Raw genomic sequence first — 13,172 nt, 5'->3', positions numbered from 1 at the left:
TATGTCTCATTTCTTTTTAATCTATAGGACCACCCTCCATTTTTTTTTTTTTACAATATTTTGTGAGAGCCACTGACCTCTAGAATGTCTCTCAGTCTAGAGTTTGTTGATTGCACGCTTTATAGGGGTATTTAACACATTCCTCTGTCCTTTGTTTTTCCTATATTGGTAGTTATATCTAGAAACTTGGTGAGATTCAAGTTCAGTTTTTTTCTGCAAAAAGATTTAATTGGTTAATTTTGTGAACTACTATTAAGAGGCATATAATGTCTGCTTATCTCTGCTTATCTCTCTTTTGTGATATTAGCAGCTATTGACAATAATAACCTACATTCATTTATATTCTAGGTAGTGATATTCCAATTCTATCAATATTTCAAAATTTGCTAGCTGGAATACATTTTTAAAGAGAACCTTCTCGGGCTTCCCTGGTGGTGCAGTGGTTGAGAGTCCGCCTGCCGATGCAGGGGACACGAGTTCGTGCCCCGGTCCGGGAAGATCCCACATGCCGCGGAGCGGCTGGGCCTGTGAGCCATAGCCGCTGGGCCTGCGCGTCCGGAGCCTGTGCTCCGCAACGGGAGAGGCCATAACAGTGAGAGGCCCATGTACAGCAAAAAAAAAAAAAAGAGAACCTTCTCCTCGCCAACTAGTTGTTACCTTCAAGTACAGTTCATAAAGCAAAGGCAGGGTAAATGCTTAATTTACCTATAAATTTTTTTTCCAAGTTTCCCAATAAGCTAGTTCCTGAGCATCATCAAGATGCGATCAATGGGGTTTTGTTTTTTAAGTGTTACTATGAACTTTTGCATTTTAACATGTCTTTCATTTCGATCCGTTGCAATTATTATTCTTATTAAAGTTCAACTTGTCATATATTTGACAGTGGGGGGGGTCTACTCCTTTCAACATAACCCCAGTCTCTGGTAGTCTACTTGCTCTCTGGTACCAAAAAACGTTCCAGGCTTGTACATTTTCCTCCCTAAATTTCAGCCTTTTCTGCAAAGAGTACAAGGTCCTTTTTGTAGGAATTGATATTTTGAAACCACAATCTGGACACTGGGATGATTCATTGCTACTAGGTTTTCATTGCTTCTAGACCTTGATTTCAGTAGGCAAAGCCAGGAAATACATATAGATCATAAGTTCAGAGTGATACTTTCCAGTTTTCATAGGACACTAGACTTTGGATTTAACCTCATCAATCTTATATCTGCATCTCCTTTTTCCCTCGCCAAAAATTCGAGTTCTCAGTGACACCAACACAGTTATTCATTTGCTTTATCCTATAATTCAGATACCATAATCTAACAATAATACTGCCAACACCACCACCTACAAGGTGATTGTTATAAACGCTTTTAAGATTCTTGTTGCATTCTTTCTAGCCTCAGAGTATTTCTCCCTATGAATGTGCCATCAAATTATTGTGTTAAAAGGCATTTGGAATAGTTCCTCTCTGTGTGGTTGTACCTGTAGCTTCATTTGTTTGTTTGTTTGTTTTCACAGAGCTTTTAAAATATCCATTCAGTTTTATAATTAAGTAAAATATTTCCATGATTCAAAAGTCAGGTTTATAAAACAAGATACCATTTAAAAAGTTTAAATTCTATCCCTATTTCCCCTCCCCAAGCTTCCCTACCTCATCTCATTGGTAATGATTTTTATGGGTTTTTTCACACCTCAATGTTTTAATAAATAAATTAAGAAATATATATATATGGAGAGAGAGATGTAGATATGTCCTTTCCTTAGATCAATAATGGCAAACTCTGCATGCATTTCTCTACTTCAGAGGCCAGCCCATCAAAGTATGTACAGAGAAATATTCTTTGTTTCTTTTTATAGCTGTATATAATAGTTTATTCAACCAACAAAATGAACACTTGGATTGTTTCCAGCTTTGGCTATTACAAATTCTGCTGAATGAATCACCTTGCACCTCTGTTTTCTCATACTTTTGCCATCCACTGAGATTTGCACGTAAGAGAAAGAAAAGAGCTAGCTGAATTTTTTTAAGCCCTTGAATTCAGGGCATCTAACCATGTGTTTAATGGTGCAGCATGTTGTTCATTTTAATAGTTAAAGTCTTTGAAATAATGACATTTCCCAAAGCTGTGGTAAATGTAGTTTGTGAAATTCTTTAGAAAGGAAGCTCTCCACTTTCCAGTGAAAAGGGATGCTAGGACAAGAGGGAACTAATGGTTATTAAATACCTACTATGAGTCACATGCTCTACCTATAACTTCCTAAATAATTCCTATTCCAAGCTTGCCTGGTCATGAGTGTTCATCCCAATTTTAGAGATGAGGAAACAGAGGCCAGGTTACAGTGCTTGAATGTGGGACCAGGACTCCAGGCCATATTGGTCTCACAACTAAATCCACTATCCTTCCATTATTAGCTCATACATTTCTTCCCTGTTGCCTCGACTGAGCTCAGACTCTAGAATTGGACTCTGCGGTAAACTCAAATCCTGGCTTCCCCACTAACGAGTGTGTGACTTTGGTCAAGTGACTTCACCAGTTTGCTTCAGTTTTCTCATCTGTAAAATAAGGATCTATAATAATACCTTCCTGTGAGGTTTGTTGTATGGATGAAAGGAGTTAATATATGTATATTCCTTAGACTAGTGTCTGGTACCATGCAATGAGCCCCATCTAAGTGTTAGCTGTCTTTAATATTGTAACTTATTGGTTGAGTCAACAAATAGTGACTGAACACCTTCCCTGTGCCAGGCACACTGCTACATGGTAAGCACGTGATGCTGAGCGGGTGAGAGGACCCCTGACCTCACAGCACTTACAGTACAGTGGAGGACACAGACAATTACAAAATCATAGGTGCTGTAATCCTAGGAAGGGGAGGTACACAGCCCTATAAAACCTATCACATTCTGATCTCTTCATGTCAGGCAAAAGGCCTCCGGAATGTTCAGCTCAGGCTCTAGTTCGTCTGTGAGGGGTCCTGGAGAAGCCTTGTCCGCCTCCCACGTGTGTGCCTGAAACCTCTCCTTCCCCTTCTGTCCCCTGAACCGCAGCTGGAGTACACGGCACGCCTGGACTTCCTCTGGCGAGTTCAGGCCAAAGAGGAGATCAATGAGATGAAGGAGCTGAGGGAACACAATGAGAATATGCTCCGGAACATCCTGCCCAGTCACGTGGCCCGCCACTTCCTGGAGAAGGACCGGGACAACGAGGTGAGCCCAGGCTGGCCTGGCCCCGGAGGAAGGGTCGCTGCGGGCGGGCTGCGATGGGACACACTGGTCACTGATCCCAAGCTTGGGGAGGATTTCCCTGTCCTCCTGTGAGCCCATGAGCGTGGGGGCCAGGCCAAACACGTGGCGCCAGGCCGCCCAAACTGTCCAGCACTGTGAGATACACACATGGCCTCCCCAGCATCTGGTACCTCACGTGTAAGATGGATGTAGTAAGAGCTCCAGGGCGAGACTGAATTGGAATTTTAAAGTTTGAAGCGTGTGTGTGTGTGTGTGTGTGTATAAAACAATTCCAGTTCGGGGTTATATAACCAAAAGGATTGAAAGTAGGGTCACAAGGAGATATTTGCACATTCATAGTCGGAGCAACATTATTTAATACAGCCAAAAGTTGAAAGTGCCCAAGAGACAAATGGATAAGCAAAATGTGGTCTATACATAAAGTGGAATGTTATTCAGTCTTTAAAAAGAAGCAGAGACTTCCCTGGTGGCACAGTGGTTAAGAATCCGCCTGCCAATGCAGGGGGACACAGGTTCGAGCCCTGGTCCGGGAAGATCCCACATGCCGCGGAGCAACTAAGCCCGTGCGCCACAAGTGCTGAGCCTGCACTCTAGAGCCTGCGAGCCACAACTACTGAGCCCACAAGCCACAACTACTGAAGCCCGTGCACCTAGAGCCCGTGCTTTGCAACAAGAGAAGCCACTGCAATGAGAAGCCCGTGCACCGCAATGAAGAGTAGCCCCTGCTCATCACAACTAGAGAAAGCCCATGTGCAGCAATGAAGACCCAATGCAGCCAAAAAAATAAATAAGAAAATAAATAATTAATTTTTTAAAAAGAAGTAAATTCTGACACATGCTACAACATGGATGAAGCTTGAGGACACTAAAATAAGTGAAATAAGGCTTAGCCTTTGACCACAAAAGGGCAGCTTTCTCTGAGCAAAGCAAACTAAACCTTCCAGGAATCTGAGTCACAACAAACGTTCAAAAAATATTTATAAGGCACAGACTGTGGGATAGGCACCATGCCAGCCCCCTAAAAGGCTCTGGGACTCTTGTGGTGAATTAAATACACAAGGACTTGCCGTCATTGTAGCTTATATTCAAGCGGGGGCAGACAGATATCATCCTAGTTCAGAAACACACTGTGAGGGCACTTCGCATGATGACAGGTGCTCTGCTGGGTGAACAAAGGCCACCTGCTGGTAGCAACTGGTCAGGGCAAGGGTGGTCAGGGGAACCTCTCAGAGAAGGCCACATCTGATCTGTGGCTGAATGATAGGAAGGACTGAGTCATTCCAAGAGAGTGGGGAAGAGGCAGGATGATCCAGGAAAGAGAGCACAGCACCAGCAGAGGCGCAGGGCAAGGACGAGCTTGGGATAAACAGGAAGGCCAGGGTAAGAAACTGTACCGGTTTCCCAAGGCTGTTATAGCAAATACCACAAACTGCATGGCGAAAAACAGCAGAAATGTATTCTCTCACAGTTCTGGAGGCCAGAAGTCTGAAATCAAGGTGCCAACACCAAGCTCCCTCTGAAGTCTCTAGGGAAGAATCCTTCCTCCTCTCCCAGCTTCTGGTGGTCCCCAAGTGCTCCTTGGCTTGTGGCCCCATCACTCCAATCTCTGCGTTGGTCACATGGCCTTCTCCCTCCTTATAAGGATATGTGTCCTCTTGTCTTATGAGGGCACCGATCATTAGATTTAGGGCTCTCTCTATAATTACATTTGCAAAGACCCTGTTTCCAAATAAGGGCACATTCTGAGGTTCTGGGTGGACATGAATTTGAGGGGTACACTCTTCGACCCATTCCAAGGAAGGGTAGTGAGTGATATGAGGAAGGCCTGGGCCAGGGCCTGGCAGTCGGGTCTTATGGACTCTAGTAGGGTTTGGGGCACCCTTTTAAGTGCTACAGGAGCCTTTGGAAACTTTAAGTGTTCCCTAATCTGACTGGTTGCTGATAGAGTATGGATAAAAGGGTCACAAGGCCGGAAGCCGGTTAGGAGACCCTAAAAGAGCCCAGGAAAGGGCCTGATGAGGAGGCCTAGGATTTGGCAGTAAAATGGAGAGAAGTGGATGAATTCCAGGTACCTTTACAAGTTGGAATCAATAGGGCTCCATAATGGAGTGGATGTGGGAGGTGATAAATGAAAAAAAATAAATCAAACCATTTGGCTCACACTTTAACCACCTAGAAAAAGGTAACTCAAGAGGGAAGTGAAAGATGCCTTTAAATGCCTGAACAGTTATCCCATGAGAGGGACTGGCCTTACTCAATGAGACTCCAGAGGGCAAACCCAGGGCCATGGACAGTCCACAGGGGATATCTCTGTGCTCTGCGTTATGAGGAACCTTGTGATGATGGAGACCCACAAGGGCAGGGACCACATCAGCCTTGGTCACCACAGATCCTCACGGCACAGTTTACCTCCCCTGTGGTCCTGCACATTAAGGGTTTGTGGAAGAACTGGAATGGTGAGTTCCCTTGCTGAAACTTTCAAGTGGTGAGAGGAGAGCCCTTGCCGAGGATGCTACAAAGGCAAAGTCGGTTGTCTGGGAGACTGCACTAGGACAACCCTTCCAATACGGATTTTCAAACTAAGCTAAACAGGGGATGCAAAACCCATAGGACAGGGCTTCCCTGGTGGCGCAGTGGTTGGGAGTCCGCCTGCCGATGTAGGGGACGCGGGTTTGTGCCCCGGTCCAGGAGGATCCCACATGCCGCGGAGCGGCTGGGCCCGTAAGCCATGGCCGCTGAGCCTGCGCGTCCGGAGCCTGTGCTCCACAACGGGAGAGGCCACAACAGTGAGAGGCCCACGTACCAGAAAAAAAAAAACCATAGGACAAAGGTCACAAACTGGCTGCCTCTGAGACAACTCTGATTAGCAAGCCAGCAGCTGGTTGATTGGTTGGCTTGCATATTTGTTTTAATTGGTAGATTTGTTGCCTTTAGGCATGGAATGGGCTCTCCAACTTATCCATCCTTATCCTGACACTTACGTTACCTGCTGATCCCCTGAAGACATTTGGGTTTGTGACCTTTGCCTTAGGGTAGAGCTGGGGGAGACCTACAGCATTCACTTCCCATCCAAGCATCTGCAGAAAGACCAGTGGGAGAGAAGCCAAGGGCATGAGTCATGTGCTGCTGGAACAATCAGCTCTTGATGAGCTCAGGCCCTTGAACATCTCTTGGATGCAGATTAAGGCACCAAACACCCTCAACAGATGGAGTTCTCTGGAACCGGGTTCAGGCCTGGTTTCCTTAAGGCCCCCCTAAGATCAGGGGGTTTGTTACAAGAGCTTCTTAACAAAGCCAGGAAAGCACAGAGAGTGTCGTTGTACATCAACCATGACCACCAATGGAGCAGATGAAACACTGGAGCCCTCAGAGGGAAGCCCCAAAAAGGTACGAAAGGAAAGCTCCTTTCAATCAAGACACCAAAACAAAGAGATATCTGGAACCAGTGGGGAAGAACAAGAGTGCACTGGCTTCATCCTGAAAGGAAGGAAACCAACCAGCGATGCCAAGACCCCAGGTCATCAGCTGTTATTCGGGCCAAACCCCCATGGAGCAAAATAAATGTCAGGTTCAGCCTTAATCCCATGTATAAGACATTTTCAGTAGAAAATCTTGTCAAGCTTGTTTGTGGTTTTGTAAATATTTAAACAGTTCATACTCGGCTAGGCTTAAACAGAGAAAATTTTCACATTGCTGGGGAATGTACACATTATGATGTAATACCATTCTCTGAACACCTACTGCGTGCCAGATACTAAGACAAGCAATGGATGAAAACGATCTTTCATTCTATTCACAACCATAAGAGGAGCGTTCTGTCATCCCCACGTTAGTGATGAAGAAACTGGGGTTCAGAGAGGTCCGTGATGTTCCTCTATTTAAGCTATGGCTCTGATCCAGTCCCTCAGGTTTCTTCCATCTGTGCCACCTTACCCCGTTACTGTGCTGCTACGCATGCTGCCCCTGGGAGTCTGCCCCGATGAGGGAGTGTGTGCCTGTGTGTATGACGGTTATGGGAGGTGTCTGTGTGGCAGTGCTTTTACTGTGTAGGTGTTCAGAAGGATTGAGATGTGTGTAAATAGGAATGTATGTGTGGAAAACTTCAGTGTTTGTGTCTGTGTGTGTGTGTGTGTGTGTATCAGACACAGGCAGAGTAGTGTAAGATGTGAAGGGGTGACAGGCAGAGGCAGGACAGCTGTAGCCTGCCAGAACTCCCGATTTCGTGCTCTGTTTCCATAAGAGGCATTTTTATCTTCTCCTCTTGCTACAAACCTGAACTGTGGTACAAACCTCTGAATATCTGATGAGGGGACATTTATGAGTTTGGGTTCCAGCTTTCATGGGGCAACAGCAGCGCTCATGGATGCAGGCAATAAGGGGATAAGAATGATTATCCCTATTTCATCGATGAAGAAGCTGAGGCTCAGAGAAGTAAAGGAACTTGCCCAAGGTCACAAAGCTAGTGCGTAGTGAGCTGGAATTCAAGTCCAGGTATGTGTAGCTTCAAAGCCAAATTTTGGGGTTTTTTCCCTCCACCTTGCTGTTAGGGCGTGAGTGGCAGAGAACGGGGAGCGGTGACAAGAGATGGCTCACACCCTCCAAGCACAGGGCAGTGGACAGAGCCTTGCCCTCCGGAGCATCCTGCCTGAGTCTGTTCCAGGACCAACCTCTGTGTCACCCACACAGAGGTTCTGGCAGCTTCTGCTATACCACTGGACTCTCGGCTTAGAATAGCACTCACCACCCCAGGCAGGGACTTCCTTGCTGCTAAGGCCAGCTGGGCTGGTTCATCAGTGTCAGGCAGGCTCTCGCTGAGTCCCGGGAAACCTGCTCACTCATCCTGGCTTATTAGACCTGCTGAAAGGACACTGACAAGGGCAGCTGTCTCAGGTGCTGGACAGTCTGCACAGCACAAATTCCATCTCTGCCACGAACTAGCTGTGTGACTTGGGGCAGCTTACCCAACCTCTCTGAGTCCATTTTGTCATCCAGCTGATGAGGAAATAATACCAACCTTGCTGAGTTGGTGGGAGAATTCAGCTGGGTAAGAGCACGTGAAGTGTCCAGTGCAGCCAGCTGTAAGGGGGGCTCAGTAGAGTAAAGTCATTGGGTGCACCTGAAAGTCTGGTGCCTTGCATTCAGTCCTGGCTCTTCCTCTCATTATTTTGTGACCGTGAACAAGTGGTGAACCTCTCCGGACCTCATTTTCCTCATCTCCAAAGTGACAGTACTTCCCAACTGTATGTTACAACCTTTACGCGTGTTATTATGTGTAAAGGGCTTAAGCGGGGTTTGACACATTTTACAAGCATTCCAGTTGTTGCTATTATTATTTCTGACAAATATGAGCCGTCATTACTTTTTCTACTTTTTCCCACTCCCAGCCCCACCTCTCACCCACTCATTCAGTCATTCTTCCAGCAAGGATTTCTTTTTTTTTTTTTTTCCCAGTACGTGGGCCTCTCACTGTTGTGGCCTCTCCCGCTGTGGAGCACAGGCTCCAAACGCGCAGGCTCAGCGGCCATGGCTCACGGGCCCAGCTGCTCCGTGGCATGTGGGATCTTCCCGGACCAGGGCACGAACCGGTGTCCCCTACATCAGCAGGCGGACTCTCAACCACTGCGCCACCAGGGAAGCCCTTTTTTTTTTTTTTAAAGAAGATGTTGGGAGTAGGAGTTTATTAATTAATTTATTTATTTTTGCTTCGTTTCTGTGCGAGGGCTTTCTCTAGTTGTGGCAAGCAGCGGCCACTCTTCATTGCGGTGCGCAGGCCTCTCACTATCGCGGCCTCTCTTGTTGCGGAGCACAGGCTCCAGACGCACAGGCTCAGTAGTTGTGGCTCACGGGCCTAGTTGCTCCGCGGCATGTGGGATCTTCCCAGACCAGGGCTCGAACCCGTGTCCCCTGCATTAGCAGGCAGACTCTCAACCACTGCGCCACCAGGGAAGCCCCAGCAAGGATTTCTTGAGGGCCAACCATGTGCCAGGTGTTAATTCTAGATCCTGGGGTTCAAACGGTGAACAAAGAAGGCAAAGTCCTTTCTGTTATGAGGCACATGTTTTCCTGGGAAAACGGACATTAAAACGAATAACTATGTAACATAGAGCCGGGTAGTGCTAAGTTCTGTGAGGGCAGAAGAAGCTAAAGCAGGGAACAGCATGTGTGAAGAGGGGGCATTTACACTGGGGAGTCATGGAAGGTCTCTCTGAGGACATGACGTTTGAGTGGAGACCTGAGGAAGCCAAGAAGGACAACAGTCTCAGAGATGGTTTCTCCCCTGCAGAGAGGTGGCTTCACTTAGTATAAGATGCACAGGGCTTGGAATCAGCCAGGCTTGGGCCGGTGAAGGACTGGACTCTGGTTCCCTGTGCAAAGAGGAGACCAAAGTCTTCATCTTGGCTTCCGAGTGGGGGGCGGAGGGGGAAGCGCTCATACACGCAGAATCCTCTGAGAAGCCCAAACCTGTACATCCAGCCAGAGGCGGATGACGATAAAACAATAATAGCCTTCTATACTCATCAATCCCTCCCCAGTTGACAGAGTTTTTATCTTCTTTGAACCAAAAATAGAAGGAAACAGATGGCACACTCAGAGTGGTTGATTGGAGCAAGTCAGTTGATGCGGACATCTTTAAAGGTGTGGGCAGGTGGCTGGAGCTCTCCCATGTGCCCCTCCAAGTCCCCCCACCCCCTTCTCCCTGCTGGCTTGGAGGGGGAGAGGGCCGACCTGCATGGGCCACGTCCACGACCTTGCGAGCCCTCTGATGCCCAGCTGGGGGTCATCAATGGGGGACACTGGGTAGAAGATCCGAGGGAGGGGGAAGGAGAATGAGGTTGTCTAATGTGCCTGGTGCCCTTGTAAGAAGAGGAAATTAGGACACAGACACACATCGAAGAGACACCACATGAAGGTACAGGGAGACGAAGGCCATGCGTGAGCCATGGGGAGCACCCTCAGGAGGAGCCAGCCCTGCCAACACCTTGATCTTAGACTTCCAAGACTCCAGAACTGTGACAAAATAAACTTCTGATATTTAAGCCACCCAGTCTGTGGCACTTTGTTACAGCAGCTTGAGCAAACGAATACAATAGGAAACTGAGTAAACAGAGTTTTTTTTTCCCACCATATCACAGCCATTTGGAGGATGCAGTTCTGTAGGTTTGCTTATGCAGGTTCTTGGACCCATACGGCAGACGGTCAGGCTCCTCCTGCAGTATCACTCCATTGTTCATGGCCAAGGTGAATGGCCCAGCCTCAGAAAGCCATGTACCATTGCTCTGTTCCTTGGCTACAATCCGCACTGCCCCCCAACCCAACCCAATCCAGCTGGTCACCAGCCACCTCTGCTCTTTTTTTTTTTTTGCTTGTTTGTTTTTTTGTTTTTTTGCGGTACACGGGCCTCTCACCGTCGTGGCCTCTCCCGTTGTGGAGCACAGGCTCCAGACGCGCAGGCTCAGCAGCCATGGCTCACGGGCCCAGCCGCTCCTCGGCATGTGGGATCTTCCCGGACCGGGGCACGAACCCGTGTCCCCTGCATTGGCAGGTGGACTCTCAACCACTGCACCACCAGGGAAGCCCCCACCTCTGCTCTTTTGAACAAGGGCTAATGAAAGCATCTGTTCAGATCCATCTACACTTAAGCTCAAGTCAACTGATCGTGAATCAGGGACACCATCTTTCACCCAGGCATGCAGAGTGAGGAAGACCCTGGACGTCTTTAACTCCCTCTCTTCCGCTACCAACAGCATGACCCCAATGTCTTAACTCCTCCCTGTTCATCTTTCTTATCTGTAGAGTGGGTATAATCATCGTACCTACTTCACAGGGTAATTGCAAGGGCTAAAGCATTGAATTCATATGAAAGTGCTTTGTAAGCTTTAATGTTTCCTACACAGGCTAAGGAGTCATTAACTCAACCAAATGTTGAATGTTTACCTTGTACCAGACCCTGTATAGGGCATGCGTTACATTGCAGGCATCCAAAGCATACTAACTGGATGATTTGAATGCACTAAGATATAAATGTCATGGAGTCTTTGCCCTCGCAGACTCCACACATAAAGGAAAAGATGGACATTTTAAAGGCAATAATGCAGGTGGTGAGGGCTCTGTGTAGAATTACCCAGGTGCTGCCACAGCCCGAGTCAGCCTCCTGCCCCCATCGGTGAGTCTGGGAAGGTCTGTAGGAAGACAGGGTACCTAGGTGGCTAGTGAAGGCAGAAAGCAAGAGTTAGCCTGGTTAGGGATGCTAATTGCAAGGAAGGAAGGAAGGACATATCCCATCCAGGGACAGATAGTAAAAAATGTAAGCACTGAAGCGTGTGCGTCTTTGTTTCGCTTCTTCCAGAAGCATACCTTCAGACAAAGATTCGAGTGCAAGTAATTTGCTTGGAAGTGGTCCCAGGAAACCCACCCAGGTAGACAGGAGAGTAAGAAGGAAGGTAGGGAAAGGAAAGTAACCCATTAATGAGGCATTATCAGACTAGTTACCTCTGTGGGCGACTGGAGCTGAATCCCAGTGGAGAATTCGGACAGTGGTGTAGAAAGCATCCCTCAGAGTTATCTGGCCCAAGGCGTGAAGTTGCTGAGGACTCTACACCTGTTCCCATCAGTCATTTGTTAAGGGCAGCTCCTGAGGGGGGCATTGATTGCCCGGTGCTTTCAGCCTGCAGCTCACATGGGCAGAGTGCCCTCTAGTGGCTACAGAAAAACTCCATGCAAAGAAACGCAAGGGCTGGCTGACTGCCGGACCTTGGAAGAGAGAAAGCAGGCAGGGCACGTACAGCATCCGCTACAGTGGGCACAAAAAGTACAAATGCTTCGGTGTTTCTGGGACACAAGATCCAACACAGGGCATTGCAGGCAATGAAGCTGAAGAGACAGGAGGAGGGGAGTGCAGGAATATGTGAATATGTCATGCTCATGTGTCTCAGCTTTGTCCTGAGGGCAGTTGGAGGGCTTTAAGAATAGGAGAGCCATGGTCAATATTGTATCATTGAAATATCACTCTGGCTGCCATATGGAACATGCCTTTGGATGAGATAAGACCAGTCCTGAACCCAGGACTAGGCTCTCCTATTAATAGTCAAGGAGGAAAACAGGAAGGACCTGATAGAAAGAAATGATGGGAGGGTTAGAAAAAGATATTTAGGAGACACAGAGAAACCCAGGCAGCCTTGGTAATTTGTTGAATCTGAATATGATGGGGAAGAAACAGTCAAGTTTGACTCTGAGTGTTTCTAACTGATGACTTGTCAATGCTGGTGCCACCAGCTGAGTCAGAGAATGAAGGATCAGGAACAGGTGTAGGTGGAGAGGACATGCATTCAGGTGCAGCATTTATGATGTGAGGAGCGCAAGGGCAATCCAGCATGAGACACGGGAGCTTGAAGCCCAAGGAGAACCGCCTTGGAAATAGGATTTTAGAGACTCACACATGAAAGGCTGAGAGTGAACGAGATAGCCCAGGGAAGTATGTAAACTTCGAACCACGCAGCGAGTCAGGGACAGAACCGTAGCAATCACCAACATTTGAGACAGTAGATAAGCAAAAAATAAGTCCTTGAAGGGGCCGGGCGCAAGGGAAACAGATGCCGTATAACTAGAGCATCGAACGTCAGGAGATTTATGAACTTGGGTGTGATCGCCACACCGATTTGCAAGAGTGCCCAGGAAGACTTGGACAGGGGTTCGTGCAGAGGTTTTCCCATTTTGGCTGGCAGTCTGACCTGCTCCAGTTTCATTTCGTTTCAGCCTGAGATGTGAATGGACATGGAGAGAAGTAGGAACAGGCAGTGGCGAAAACTCGTTTGAGAAGTATGGGTGAGAACGAAGAGAGATAGGTTGGTAGTCACAAGTGTCTGCAGGCTCCAGGGCACCTTGTACTTTTTCTTATAGGAGACACTTGCAGGAAGTGGAGGAGGAGAGGAGAAAGAAA

General features: G+C 47.5%; 1 protein-coding gene across 3 annotated transcripts in view; it reads left to right on the top strand.

The window, feature by feature from the left end:
- ADCY8 (adenylate cyclase 8) overlaps window positions 1-13,172 on the top strand; it is a gene marked incomplete at its 5' end in the record, with an annotated part of 216,621 nt that overhangs the window by 184,597 nt on the left and 18,852 nt on the right. For all 3 annotated transcript variants that reach the window (XM_081258526.1, XM_081258525.1, XM_081258524.1), the window contains one exon: window positions 3,038-3,196. In XM_081258526.1, the coding sequence (XP_081114652.1) occupies window positions 3,038-3,196 (159 nt within the window). The remainder of the gene's footprint in view (window positions 1-3,037; window positions 3,197-13,172) is intronic.

The sequence above is a fragment of the Mesoplodon bidens genome (genome assembly GCF_964165515.1).
Source record: "Mesoplodon bidens genome assembly, chromosome: 16".
Lineage (NCBI taxonomy): Eukaryota > Metazoa > Chordata > Mammalia > Artiodactyla > Ziphiidae > Mesoplodon > Mesoplodon bidens.
Note: the sequence above shows the minus strand (reverse complement) of the source record. Positions and strands in the feature narration are given on the sequence as shown.